Here is a 14,220-nt window from a genome sequence, read left to right on the forward strand (position 1 = left end):
TATTTTTTCTATATGTCTTTTGCTAAAAAATGTTTCAATTTTTGTGGTGACATATTACACTACCGTTATGACTAAATAACATACTTTAACTTTGCATTCTGTATAAGCAGCCTCAGGATGTTTTATGTTTTATTTTGTACTATTTTGTTTTCCAAAATACTCTGTTCTTTCCAAGATATTAAATTGGCCTCATTTGTTTAGAAACAATAGAAAATTATTTTATATTGGTCTTGGAGAGTTAGATGCTTCTTTCAGGTAAATAACAGGTCTTTCTCCTGCTTTTAAAGGAAACAATATGTAACTCACAAGAATGTAGGCAGAGTCCAGTGACAATTAAGGAGGTAAGTGGCCCTATAGAAAGAAATTCAACACTTGTTTAGACTTTATCTGCCTTTCTAACATCCCCATCATATACATGTAATGCTTGCACACACAGCCCCAATGTTTTGTTGTCTTTTGAAAAAGTAAAGAATCTTTAAATTCTATCCATTGGAAGACTGATAATGTGCCTGCAATGGTTGAGAACTTTTGAGATTTAAAAATGAGGAAGACTGTGTCCTAGGAGTCCTTTGGTGAGCTTCTTCTTCCTTCTTCTAGTTTTGCATTATTTGTCCTGATGAATTAAAAATTTGCAGAAGTACAAGAGTGACCTTAGGCTCTTAAATAAACTCCCTTGGCCTCCAAGGGGGAAAAGGGAGGGACAAGAATGTCATTGCTAGGGAATTCTTCAACTTGAATAATCTCTCATTCTAATGGTGAATCTCAGATTCACTTTGTGCCTATGAAAAAGTTTCTGTCCAGACTTTTAATAGCATGGGTAAATTCCATTGGGAATTCATAAATACCCCTGGCCCTTTTGGAATATTCTCCTTCCCTTGTTAAGAAATTTTTGTCTCCCCACCTAAAAGTTTGAAATGTTGCTTCTTCCACCCACTGTGGGCAAAGTGAATCTAATTCATCCACAGAAGGAAAAGTTAGAAGGCGTGTCTTCACTTGAGATGGCTCTTAGAACTCTGTACTTATCATTCTACTTTCTCCATGAAGCAAGCTGTGGAACTCCAAGTTACAGCCACCCAGACACATCTTCTCTTGTGATGTAGATAAAGGCTTCTAGCTGATGGGCTGGTCAATTGTCTAAACAACATGCAAATGATTTCCTGTCCATTTCTCAAAATACATGTTAAGCAAAGGAAATGAAATAAACTGGTTTAATCACCAATTTCTACCTTCCTTCCCTCCTACAATCATTCTCCATCCCTACTTAATAGTAAAAGGCAAAAGATTTATGTGATCTGAAGAGAAACCAGAATATCCACCCCTACTTAACAAATGTATGTCCAAAAGTCAGTATTTGGGGGAGAGGTTTACACTTCTTAGACGTGTGCATTGTATAGAGGAGATACTAGGTAATCTACCATCTTTGTCACTTTTGTTCATATCTGCACTCTTCCTTAGAGGATGTAGGAATCTATTCAGGATTACAGTATTTAAAAAATTATGTATATTATATATAATTATTAATTATATATTAATATATATTATAAATATATAAACTTCCCTCTTTTCCTGAGTATTAAATGATCAAAACCACGCACTATATCATTGAAAGCATTTGACACTGTTGAATCATAGTAATAAAAACCTGGAAATGACTCAAACAATTCACTGTAATTAAACTTCACAAATTTCACAGGTACTACTTGTATTGTTACCAGTTTAAAAAAGAAAAGTCCAAGTTTTGTTCAAATTAATGAATTCCATTTTTGTAAAATAAGACTAATGGTAGGTGCATTTTACAAAAAGCAAATATTGAATTATAATTGAAAATGAAATGCTGATAATTAACACAAGTACCAAATTCTTTTATAAAGCAACTGTCAAAAATGCAATTTTCACCTGTTTTTCATGACAATGTTGCATCAATTCTATTGTGCCAATGTCAGTAACTGATTTAGTAAACCTAGTCCAATTTTACACTAGAAATTTTATTCTATAAATGCTGCCACCTTCTTCTTGATTATGTAAAACAAATGTAATTATTTTTTTTAATTTTTTTTCAACGTTTATTTTTGGGTCAGAGAGAGACAAGAGCATGAACGGGGGGGGGGGGGGGGGGGGGGGGGGGGGGGCGGGGGCAGAGAGACAGGGAGACACAGAATCGGAAACAGGCTCCAGGCTGAGCCATCAGCCCAGAGCCCGACATGGGGCTCGAACTCATGGCCCGCAAGATTGTGACCTGAGCTGAAGTCAGACGCTTAACCGACTGCGCCACCCAGGCGCCCCACAAATGTAATTATTTTAATCAAAACCTTTAAGATTACAAATATATTCTTGATAAAACCTTGATACTGCTCATAGGAATTCAGTCAGCCTAAGAAAAATGATGTCTCAATTACCTTGTCTGGGCAAGATGATCCCATTTTTAAGTTGTAACAGGGTTATCCAAATCAGTACATATTTGTTATTTATTTTTCCCCAGTTAGACCAAGAGGGTGGCTCTCCTGTGCAGATGTCAGGTGGAATAAGTCACTCCTTCCAAACAAATCACACCAACCACATTTCAAACTTTTTATTTGCATATTAAAAAATTGTGCATTCCAGTAATTAAAATCATGTGAAGAAAAAACTGGCACTGTGATTAAACTACATTTCACAGCCTGCAGGTCACCTTGGACCAGCAATGGTCATCTCTACCCATCTTCTTTCAAAAGCAAGTTTTCCTTTGCTGCCAGCCAGACAGGCAGAGATGAAAGGCTTGGCATTCGTAGTCAGTAGTTCTCGATTCTTTGATGTGAAAAGGGGCAGCACAGTCATTTAAACTCGATCCAACCTCTTTGCATCTTACAAAGTTAAACAGCTAAAAGAAGTAAAATAAGAAGGCAATGCTTGTGGAATGTACAGTGCATATTGGCGGCGCACGCCTCATTACGATTCGCCTGCTTGCTTCTCCTGCTCAATCGCTGTGACAGGAAAGAAAAAAGAAAGAGAAGAGCTCATTAGGGGGACTCAGTGTAGCCTAGTGTCAGATGATTGCACTTTCTTTTACCGATCGCTTCCCACATCCCAAGTATCAAGCCGTTCCACCACGAAAACATGTACATTAAAAAGACCATTTGAACAGATAAAATGGAATACATACTGCATCGTAATATATTGTAAACATCCCATTATTAAATTATTAAAGCCTTATTGGTTGGCTGCAAAACAGTTTTTAATTAGCCTTTGCAGGCCACATTCATCATTAAGAGCTGTCAGCTCCTCCCCCGCACTCCCCCGCCCCCCCTCCCCATCCTCCCGCCCAGCCTTTTCTCAAGGTGGTGGGGGGGGGTAGGGGGGAGACTTACTTTCTTTTGAAGGCAGCGGATTTTTCTCTTGCGTTTCTGTCTTCTTCAATTTCGACTTATCGAATTTCTCAATCTCAGCCATATCGGGTTTGTCAGACATGGTTGCAGAGGAAGCTGCATATACAAAGCCAAGAGGGAGGGTGAGATCGCGCGAGGAGCGACCCACCCTTGTCTCTCCCGGCTCAGAAATGCGCTTTTGCCCTCGCATCCCCTGCCTGAAACCCCACCTCTGTCTCCTTCCGCTTTCATTCAAGGCTAAAGCTTCCTCTTTCTATACAAAAAAGAAGCCCCCCCCCCCTTCATTATTTCCAAATGCCGGGGCCCAAACCCGCAAGATCCCTCCCCCATTGGCGGGGGCGAATCTTTCGGAATAATGAAATTGACCACGGCGGGTTGTGAATTGCAATGTGTAACCATTCAAGGCTGGTTAAAAGGGGAACACGATGAAGCCGTTTCAAGGGGGGATGGGATCGAGTAAAAATTCTTAAAATGAATCCCGGGCTGCACAGCGCTGCCATTTTCCATGCGCGCTCTGTCCGCCAAAGATGCGCGCCCGTGCTTTCTTCTCTGCTCACAAAGGCGGCAGCTGCGGCCGGCGCTCCGACCACCGCCCTACCGCTTCCTCGCTGGCGCTCAACAATGCCGCCGGCTGCACACAAAGCTGCCCCACACCCCATCGACCGGTGGTGATCGGCACGCAGGGGCCATTCGGCAGCCCCCGCAAGAAGGGCTGACCCCCCCCCCTTTTTTTTTTTTTTCCATCTCACAGTGGAGCCCAGCCGCCTGAATCTGGACAGATAGGAGCCCAAGAAGCCCTCGGAGGCTACAAGAAAAAATGTAATTGTTGAAGCTCCGGGTTCGGGTGGGTGTGAGTTGGAACAAAGGATCTTTCTGTTCCTGACTAATCACCGCCTAAGAGACAATGTAGAATGCCTCGGGCGGGGAGAAAAAAATGTTCCCTCGAAGCTGCAAGGCCAAAGGTCCGGTTTGGCGGGAGGGTGGCGTCGTTTCTTTAAAATCACCGAGTTCCCGACCCCGTCCCCCCAGCATCTGGCAGGGTCTGGCACCCCCAGGCCCCCAAGGCAGGCCTCCCCGGGAGGACCGTTTGGGCTCGGGCTGCAGGGACGCCTCGGGAGGAAGGCGGCCGCCGAGGGGCGAGCGCGGGCGCGGGGCGGGGAAGGGACGGGAGGGCAGGAGGCAGGGGCCCTGGGGCTCACCGGAGCGAGGTGCACGAACGAACGAAGTCCGATCTGCGCAGTGGCCGCCGCCGAATGCCGGGCGGGACGCGCCGCGCGCCGCTATATGCGCGCTCCTATGTAAATGAGGTGATGTCACCCGCCGGCCCACTTAACCCCTTCGCGCCCCGGCTCCTCACCCTGCCTGGCGTTTGGGGGACCCCCGCCCCGTGTGCACCAGTGCACCCTGACCGCAACGACGGCGGAAAATTAAAACGGGCCCAAGCCCCCCCCCCCCCCCCCCCCCCCCCCCCCAGCACTTCCTGCATAATGCATTTTCCCTCTTCGTGTCTATTTTAGCATCGTGGATCTTTGCAACAGCCGCGGAAGCCTGCTCTTGGGGACCGGGGCATGATAACTAAGGGTCTAGGGTGGTACCTACGGGGGGGTGGGGTGGGGGGGGACAGGCATTCCTTTACTGCGAAGCTGGCTTTGTCTGGGGCGGACATCCCCAAGCCAGGGTGCGGTGGCCGCGCGGGAGGGCCTCGCCCACTGCAGGGGTGCGATTCCTGTAACTCGGCATTCGGCTTTCGAACCAGCCCGGGCCGGCGCCCCTCCCCCGGCCCTCTTTGTCTCTTTGTCCGGCTTCTCCTTGAATTGGGTGGGAGATAAAACACCCTTAAGAGATTGATTAATTGACTGATTCATTGATATTTATTTTTTGTTAAGTTTCCATACTGTAACATGGATATATTTTCACCGCCATAATTTTTGTGGTGTTGATTTGGTCCCCAAATCAAACGTCAAGTTGAAGTTGTGTTCACTTGAGCTTGACGAGGAGGAAGTTCTTTTCTAATCCTTATTTTTACTAAATATGAAAAGGATTACCGACAAACTTCTCTTGAATCGCATCTCTAAAATTTGACAATTTAATTTAGGAACCAAACTGTAAATTTTAAAAGGAGCATTTTCACCACAAGATATTTTTGAGCTTTGCTTCTTTAAGCTATATATTTAGATGAAGAGTAGCTTTCAAAATGGAGTGACCTTTTTGCTGCTTAATCTGGTTACACATACCATAACTTGCACCTGTAAATGGTATGTGAGAGGAAAAACACTAAAGATTGAAAAATTGCTACTTGAGATCATTTTAAGATGCAAAGTAGTGGGCATAATACTCCTTATCCCCTCTGCGGCCTGTGGAAATATTTCCAGAAACCCTTTGCAAATCATATTTATGGGAGATGATTTTTCTCCTTGGGGATGAAAGTCATGTGTTATATAGACCCTTAAAAACCAATGCAGGAGCAATGACTACTTCCCCCTTCCTTATCTATTTGACTTCCTTCTTGGTGGGGGGATGAACGGGAGTTTGTTGACTGGATTCTCATTTCAGGTTCTGATGGGTGGCTGCCATTCTGCTCTCTGAATGGAGACGTTGGACTTTTTCTGCAGACACAGGATGTCACCCCTCTAGTTACACATCCTCATAACCCTAGCTTGTTGACTGGAATGAAGTCCATTTCAGTAACAGACACTCAGAAAACATCATGCAGGGTGAATTTTTGACCCATTTCATCTGGCAGCTCTGATGAGGAAAACAAAGGCCAGAGATATGTAGTTGAAATTAAATCTCCTTACAGCTTGCAGCCCGCTGATAGACATCTGAAACATGCAGAGTGTGACCCTCCTTGAGGAACTCATGGCTGCCTTAGTGCCTTAATGTTTTTGTTTTATTAAAGACTAAAATATCCCTATCTTAACAGCAGCTAGCTCAAGGTCCTGAAAGCTTTGCTTGCAGATTCCTTAGAGGCTTGCTTTATCTCTATCCTGCTCCCTCCACAAACTTAAAATATATTATCAGCCTCCCTTTCTACTTGCAAGTGCAGCTCATTCTGCACATGGATCCTGTCCCCATGCTATAATAAAACCACCTTTTTGCACCAAAAATATCTCAAGAATTCTTTCTTAGCCCTTTGTTCATGAACCCCACTTCATAATTTCATCAGCTGTATCATACCATTTCTGTAGGTACTGTGATTCTATTTTCCCTCATTCAGCTGTTGTAAAAATTCACTTCTTTCCTCCATGGTATCTCCCAATACAAATGAATGTCATCTAAGGCCCCAACATGGAGCTCAATCCCACAAACCTTGATATAATGACCTGAGCCAAAATAAAGAGTCAGACATTGAAATGACTGAGGCACCCAGGTCTCCAACTTAGGGTTTTTTCTTTAGAAAGTGTTACAACTTGTACAGCAATATCTCAAAAAGATCCAGAAGCGTTGAGATTTATAAAACCTGGGGAATTTTTCTACATTGGTAACAAGCAGCCTCTTGAGGTATTTAGATATTGACAGGAAGAGAGAAAGAAGAGGCAACTCTCTGAAAGGAAGGAGTCTACTGTAGTGGGCTTGTCTTGCCCCCTTATCAGGGACCTAGAGAGTATATACCTCACAGAGTTGTAGGCATGTCTAAATGCTTAGGAGGTTGCATAATAATAAGCACTTTGTACTATTGCTATTATGGGGATGATGATGATGATGATGATGATGATGATGATGATGATGATGATATTGACGATAAAAATTTGAGAAAATTATACTTTAGTGTTTCACATTAACTAAAATTTTAAGATTTTTTGTTATTTCTCATAAATTACTCGCAAGAATGAAATAGACCTTTTGGTAGTTTTTTGGCAAAAAAAAAAAGTCTTCCATGAGTTGATGCCTTCTAAGACTCAGGCATTGTAACAGGTGTTTTATCTTTGTTTCCAACTTTGCTGCCTGCTGCCTGTCCATGAGCAGAGGTTTATAGATGGGGATACTGACATTAAGAGATGCAGCATTGTGATAACTCACCTGGTACCCACTATCTATCATTTATGATAAGGGTACATAAGTCTTCACCCCCATCCCCCAAGTCTGTGCCTGAGAATCATCAGGAAGCATGTGAGCAGGCAGGCTGCTCTGTTTCCCAAAATGCCTGGAAGAGAACAGCTGCTCAATGAACAGTTATGGCATTTCACTGAATTGACTTGCTTTACTGAGGAAGGTCTTTGAATCCAGCTCACCAAACTCTAAACCTGTGGCTCTAGTCACCTTGCTTTCTTGCCTAGATAATTCAAACCTCTCAATATCCACATTTCAGAATCACAGATAATTCCTGCCTCACCAAAGCTACCATTATAAGTGGGTTAGCACGTGCTGGTCACAACCACCATGGAGATGTGGTTTTTCCATCTGAATTGAAGAGACAGTGGCTTTGAGTGGCAAAAGAACTGCAGGGTACACTTCAGGCTCAGGGCTCTTTGGTAAAAGATGGGTAAAGCACCCACCTGACACTGACTCAGCCTTTTTCCTTTTTTATGGACTACAATATCTGTGAAAAATGTGCTAAGAGAGACTGTGTTAGATAGTTCCCCTCCTCCTGACTCAATCCAACCCACAAGTGCATGCCCCTAGTAGAACAAGGAAGAGGTGTCAGGGCACATTGTGTCTCATTTTGCTTTATGAAGTGGGCCCTGAGACAGATTTGTAGCTATTTTCAAAGCTGGAGAAACAACCAGGGAAGTCTAGGTTGATGAAAACCAGTCCTAGTATTTTTAACCTATTAAATTCTGTGCAGAGCATTGGCCAGAAGAAGAATAGAAGGAACAGAGGTGACAGCAGCAAGCTTCCCCACCCTAGGCTTTCTCAAGCCTGGGTTACCTTTGTCCAGGTTCCAGGGCCTCCCACCAGCTGCCCTACCTGCCTGCAACACACTTACCCCTGTGACCCAGCACCATCTGTTCATCTCAATCCTCTACAGATACAGCCTGAGTCCCCACCCCTAATGACAGGGAATGGGTATTGAGTGGACTATCCATATACACTATCTAGTTCAACTCTCAGTCACTGCAGTGTGCACTAATACCTCCATTTTATTACTGAAAAACGGAAGCTCAGAGAATCTAAGCGATTTGCTTGAGATCAAGCACACAGGTCTATCTCCCACATCTATGGCCTCCCATTGGGAACATCTCTATCTGACTCTTGTGTTTCTCCAGGACTCCCACCTGCCATGGCTCTACCTTGTGCTCAGTGTGATGGAACAGGAGGCTGCCTCGGCTAGTGTGGTTAAAAAATGAGTGGAGGAGGTGAAGCAGAACAGAATGGAAGACCACTTTGGAGAATGTCAAATGTGCGAACTTTCCTGTTTGCTTTTGTTGATGTGATGGAATCAGTGCCAAAGGAACTTTTTCTTTTTAAGGTTATTTATTTTCAGAGAGAGAGAGAGAGAGAGAGAGAGAGAGAGAGAGAGAGAGAGAGAGAGAATGTGAGGGGCAGAGTGAGAGGGGGAGATAGAGAATTGCAAGCAGGCTCCACACTCTCAGTGCGGAGCTGGACATGGGGCTTGACCTTACCAATTGGGAACTCATGACCAGAGCAGAAATTAAGAGTCACAGGCACAACTGCCTGAGCCACCCAGGTTCCCTGAGCCAAAAGGTACTTTAAGGGTGATTTCATTCAACCCATTTCCCTTCTGTGGCTTAAATTCATTCTACAAGTTCCCCTGTGAATGTTTACCAAGTCTTTGCAAAGCAAAGGCAACAAAAAGAAGGCAGAAAATCTTCAAGTATATACAGGAGATATTAAGTTTGGCTGGAGTTTACCTAGAGTAAAAGAAGGTGACAGGAATTAATGTTGAGAGGCAGGCAGGGGCCAGATTGTTTAATAATAATAGTAACAACAATAACAACAATCATGATATAATAATGGCAGTAGTTACAATAAACATTTTTAATGCATACTATATGCCAAGTAGTATCCCATGTACTATCTTGTTATATCTTCACACAAAGCCATGGTAGAGGCACTGTTAGTTTTCTTTACTGTAGGTGTGGGAAGCCTGGAGGTATTAAATAGTAAAAAATCACATATATCTGCATACACAGTTAAAGCCAGAGACAGTGTTTGAACTCTGACTAGCTGCCTCAGAAGTTATCTCATTTAAGCACAACACACTTCTCTAATCCCAAATTAAGGCAATATAATAGCAAAGTTATAATCTGTCTCATTAAACCATCCGTGTTTTCCATTATTACAACTATTATATGTAGACATTATTATAACATAACATATCATATAAATAAAAAAATTTCCTTGCCCCAGATTTCAAATTATTATGTTATATAACTCAATCTGTTCTTTTGGTTTTGTTTTTTACTTCATCCTGCTAAGACCAATAAATTCTCAAGTAAAGGAATTTTTGTCTTGAAAATTGGTTGTTTCACATACCTTTTCAATTCTTTAATGTTTTCCCAGTAGTCATTCATATTATAATAATTAAGAAAAATGGCAGGTCTAATATCATATTGAAAATGAAGCATTACTTACTCCCGAAAGGCTTCTATGCTAAAAATGATAAACTTATTCCATTGTGAAGCAAAATTATTATTTGCAAGTAATACATGTTCAGATATTTTAGTGTACTTCTTTTGTGGATATCAAAGCTGTTTCATAGAGTATAGCACCCATATTAGCAGAGAGTAATAACTGAATTTACAAGAAAAATATCTATTACATTATAACAGGTTATAGACAATTGACCCAAATTAAATTCAAAGCAAGCCAAGATCAGTCTTCTTTTTGATCCTAATGATTTTCCCTCTTCAGGGTTAGCTCCAGGGGTATGTAACATATGCAGCTGGAGAAAGCCCCATATTCACCATTGCACTTTTTATGGCTTAATGCTGTGCTTCCACACCTTAAAATTTTTAATTTTGAAAAGAACCCAGCCATTTCATTTCTCACTGGTACCCAAGTTATAAAGCCAGTCCTGTCCCTCTCTCTCATTCTCTGTGTGCCCTCAGTACCCCTGGATTTTCCTGAGACCTAGAAATGGGACTGTCTACTGGTGTGCTACTTTCTCTACCTTCAGTCCCTCTCTGATCATTCCCATATATGCTGCCCAAGTGTGAAAATGTCCTGTTCTTAGATCTGCTGAAAAGGTGATAGCAATTTACAAAGGGACTTTTTATCAAGAAAGTAGAGGAAAACAAATGTTGAGACAAAAAATCCCATTAAATAGAGACTACAGGTCTTGGTTCCTTTATTCACAGGGCACGTGGGAGGAGATGTTGATACCAGACAAATGTTCTCAGTGCTTGTCTCCAGGAGAGCATTAGTGGAATGTTGCCCCCCTCTTAGGATTTTCTCCCTCGTGAGAATCATCTCGGACCCAGGACTGAGGACTGCTTGTGCACAAAATTCACCTGAAGGCAATTCTGGTGTTTGCTCTCTGTGAGAAAGGAACTTCCTTATATGACCTCCAACTGTCTCTGCTCAGGGTTCTTGAGCTTCTTGTTTTGACCTGTCTTCTTGTTTCAATTGTCTTAGAAATTTTCCAGGCTCCCAATCTTTAACATGTTTCTTGTGCTGGTAGATAGTTCTGAGTGCACACAGCATGGTTTAGCCTCTTCCCCCTCCGCTAAGTTTCAGTCTGAGTCTGGTTGTCCTTGGAGCTGGTGACCTATGGTAACTACCATGTTTTTCTAGGGCCTGTGCCAGGTGCAGTCTTTCTTTCCTTTCTGCCTGTCTAAGGAATGTCTTCAGCTCTCAGCTTACTTATGAATTAGAATTGACTGACATGTACCACAGCTAATGAAGGAGATCCTTGACCATAATTTCCTCTCACTTACCCAATTTTCTCTGATGCTTGCAGTCACAAGAGCCCTCCCTGAGAAATAATTCTGTAGACATAATATTCACCAAGCAAGAAGAGGAGGATATAATCCTTCCGCACAGAAGCCAAAAAGGAGACAGATGAAAGCACTAGCAATGGGAGAATATCACCAATAGGATTTTGAGAGATAATCGACGAGATGGTATGGCTATAAATGAACAGGATAAATCTCTGAATAACTTTAATTTTGCAGTTTTATTTATCATTTACTTTTGCATATTCTCTGTAAGGCCTATTCTACAATCTACACTAGCAAGTTACCTAAAAGGGCATAAGCACCACCAGCTTATAGAAACCAACAAATTAGATGTCAGTTGTAGGAAATAAAACACCAGTTTATCGGTGTCACCTTACATTTTAGGGTTTAGTAATTCCTCATATAATTCACTTTTATCTGGTGTTTGTAAATTATGTCAATGCATTTTCCCATCTTTTGTTTTATTTTATCCTTAAAGCACACTTTCGTAGACAAAGGGGCATGAACATTTCACATGGGATGAAACAGCACAGAGAGATTAAATAGCAGAGTAAAAAACACAAAAGAGGGGCGCCTGGGTGGCGCAGTCGGTTAAGCGTCCGACTTCAGCCAGGTCAAGATCTCGCGGTCCGTGAGTTCGAGCCCCGCGTCGGGCTCTGGGCTGATGGCTCAGAGCCTGGAGCCTGTTTCCGATTCTGTGTCTCCCTCTCTCTCTGCCCCTCCCCCGTTCATGCTCTGTCTCTCTCTGTCCCAAAAATAAATAAACGTTGAAAAAAAAAAATTAAAAAAAAAAAAAAACACAAAAGAAGATGCTCATAAACTAGGAAGAGTTAATATCATAAAAATGTCCATACTACCCAGAGCAATCTACATATTCAATGCAATGTGTATCATAATACCAACAATATTTTTTGCAGACTTAGAACAAATAATCCTTGAAATGTGTGGAACCACAAAAAATGCAGAGTAGCCAGAACAGTCTTAGGAAAGAAGAACAAAGGTGGAGGTATAACAATCCCAAATTTAAAGACATACTAGAAATCTATAGTAATCAAACAGTATGGTAGTGGCACAAAAATAGACAAATCAATGGAACAGAACAGATAGCCTAGAAACAAACACATGCTTATATGACGAGTTAATCTACAAAAAAGGAGAACATAATATATAATGGGGAAGACAGTGTTTTCAGTAAATCATGTTGAGAAAACTAAACAGCTATATCAGGAGAACCATTTTCTTACCATATCAATGAAACTAAGAGCTGGTTCTTTGAAAGAAAAAACCAAAATTGATAACCCCCTAGCCAGTCTTATCAAAAAGAAAAGAGAAAGGACACAAATGGATAAAATCACCAATGAGAGGAAAGATTACAATCAAAACAAAAATGTCCCAACAAGAGTCTTGGGCTAGATGTCAGCCCAGAGAAATTCAACCAGACATATAAGGAAGGGTTAATACCTATTCTCAAACTGTTCAAAAAAAAAAAAAAAAAAAAAGAAAAGAAATGGGAAGCTTTTAGACTAATTCTATTAAGCCAGCATTACCTTGATTCCAAACTAGACAGACTGCCAAAAAAAGGAGAATTACACACCAATATCCCTGATGAACCTGCATGCAAATATTGTCAATAAGATACTAGCAAATCTAACCCAACAGTACATTAAAAGAATTATTCACCATGGTTGAGTGGGATTTATTCCTGGCCTCAGGCCTCGTTCAATATTTGAAACTCAATCAACACCACATTAATCAAAGAAAGGTGAGGAACCATACAGTCCTCTCAACAGATGCAGAAAAGCATTTATAAAGTATAGCATCCTTTCTTGATAAAAACCGTCAGCAAAGTAGTGAGAGAAGAAACATACCTCAGCATGATAAAGGTCATGTGTGAAAGGCCCACAGCTAATATCATACTCAATGGGCAAAAACTGTGAGCTTTCCCCCTAAGGTCAGGAACACAACAGGGATGTCTAATCTCATCACTGTTGTTCATGTTAAAATTGGCAAAGAAAAAGTCAAACTTTCATTCTTCTCAGACAACATGATACTATACATAGAAAACCTGGGGCACCTGGGTGGCTCAGTCGGTTAAGCCTCTGACTTTGGCTCAGGTCATGATCTCACAGTTTGTGGGTCCAAGCTCTGTGTCAGGCTCTGTGCTGACAGCTCAGAGCCTAGGGCCTGCTTCAGATCCTGTGTCTCCCTTTCTCTCTCTGCTCCTCCCCCATTCTCACTCTCTATCTCTCTCTGTCAAAAGTAAACATTAAAAAAATTTTTTAAGAGAGAGAGAGAGGAAGGAAGGAAGGAAGGAAAGGAAGGAAAGGAAGGAAAGGAAGGAAAGGAAGGAAAGGAAGGAAAGGAAGGAAGGAAGGAAGGAAGGAAGAAACCCAGAACATCTCAACTAAGAAACTGCTAGAAGAATACATGCATTCACCAAAGTTGTGGTGTATAAAATCAATGTACAGAAATTGGTTACATTTCTATACACCAATAATAAAGCACCAGAAAGAGAAATCAACGAATGCATATCATTTATAAATATACAAAAAAACATAAGATACCTAGGAAAAAACCTAACCAATGAGGTAAAAGATGTATGTGCTCAACATTATAGGAAGCTTATGAATGAAATTGAAGAAGACACAAAGAAATGGAAAATATTCTATGCTCATGGATTGGAAGAATAAATATTGCTAAAATGTGCATATTACCCAAAGCAATCTACACATACAATGCAATCCCTATCAAAATAACATCAGCATTCTTTACAGATCTAGAATATAAAAATATTAAAATTTGTATGGAACTAGAAAAGACCCTGAATAGCCAAAGTGATCTTGAAAAAGAAAACCAAAGCAGGAGGCCTCACAATCCCAGGCTTCAAGCTATACTACAAAGCTGTAATCATCAAGACAGTATGGTACTGGCACAAGAACAGATACTCAGATCAATGGAACAGAATAGAGAACCCGGAAATGGACCCACAAATGTAT

The 14,220-nt window shown here is 41.6% G+C and overlaps 1 protein-coding gene and 1 long non-coding RNA gene across 3 annotated transcripts in view; both read right to left on the reverse strand.

Moving 5' to 3' along the window:
- The window catches only part of LOC147571173 (uncharacterized), a 265,869-nt gene that overhangs the window by 124,426 nt on the left and 127,223 nt on the right, over positions 1-14,220 (reverse strand). The gene's annotated exons all lie outside the window — the stretch shown is intronic.
- Positions 2,555-4,718, reverse strand: TMSB4X (thymosin beta 4 X-linked). The gene is made up of 3 exons (XM_025934658.2): positions 4,562-4,718; positions 3,345-3,458; positions 2,555-2,960 (listed from the first exon to the last, which is right to left on the reverse strand). The coding sequence occupies exons 2-3, from the start codon at positions 3,442-3,444 to the stop codon at positions 2,926-2,928; spliced, it is 135 nt and encodes a 44-aa protein (XP_025790443.1). The 5' UTR covers positions 3,445-3,458; positions 4,562-4,718; the 3' UTR covers positions 2,555-2,925.

Source organism: Puma concolor, unplaced genomic scaffold (assembly GCF_028749965.1).
Source record: "Puma concolor isolate L17-30 unplaced genomic scaffold, mPumCon1.1.hap2 unalloc_scaffold_5, whole genome shotgun sequence".
NCBI classification, from domain to species: Eukaryota; Metazoa; Chordata; class Mammalia; order Carnivora; family Felidae; genus Puma; species Puma concolor.

Excerpts from the sequence above, each read along its gene's own strand:
- TMSB4X (XM_025934658.2), bottom strand. The coding sequence starts at position 3,444 with ATGTCTGACAAACCCGATATGGCTGAGATTGAGAAATTCGATAAGTCG. Across the intron at positions 2,961-3,344 it reads TCCGCTGCCTTCAAAAGAAA|CGATTGAGCAGGAGAAGCAA; the intron begins GTAAGTCTCCCC and ends TTCCTGTCACAG.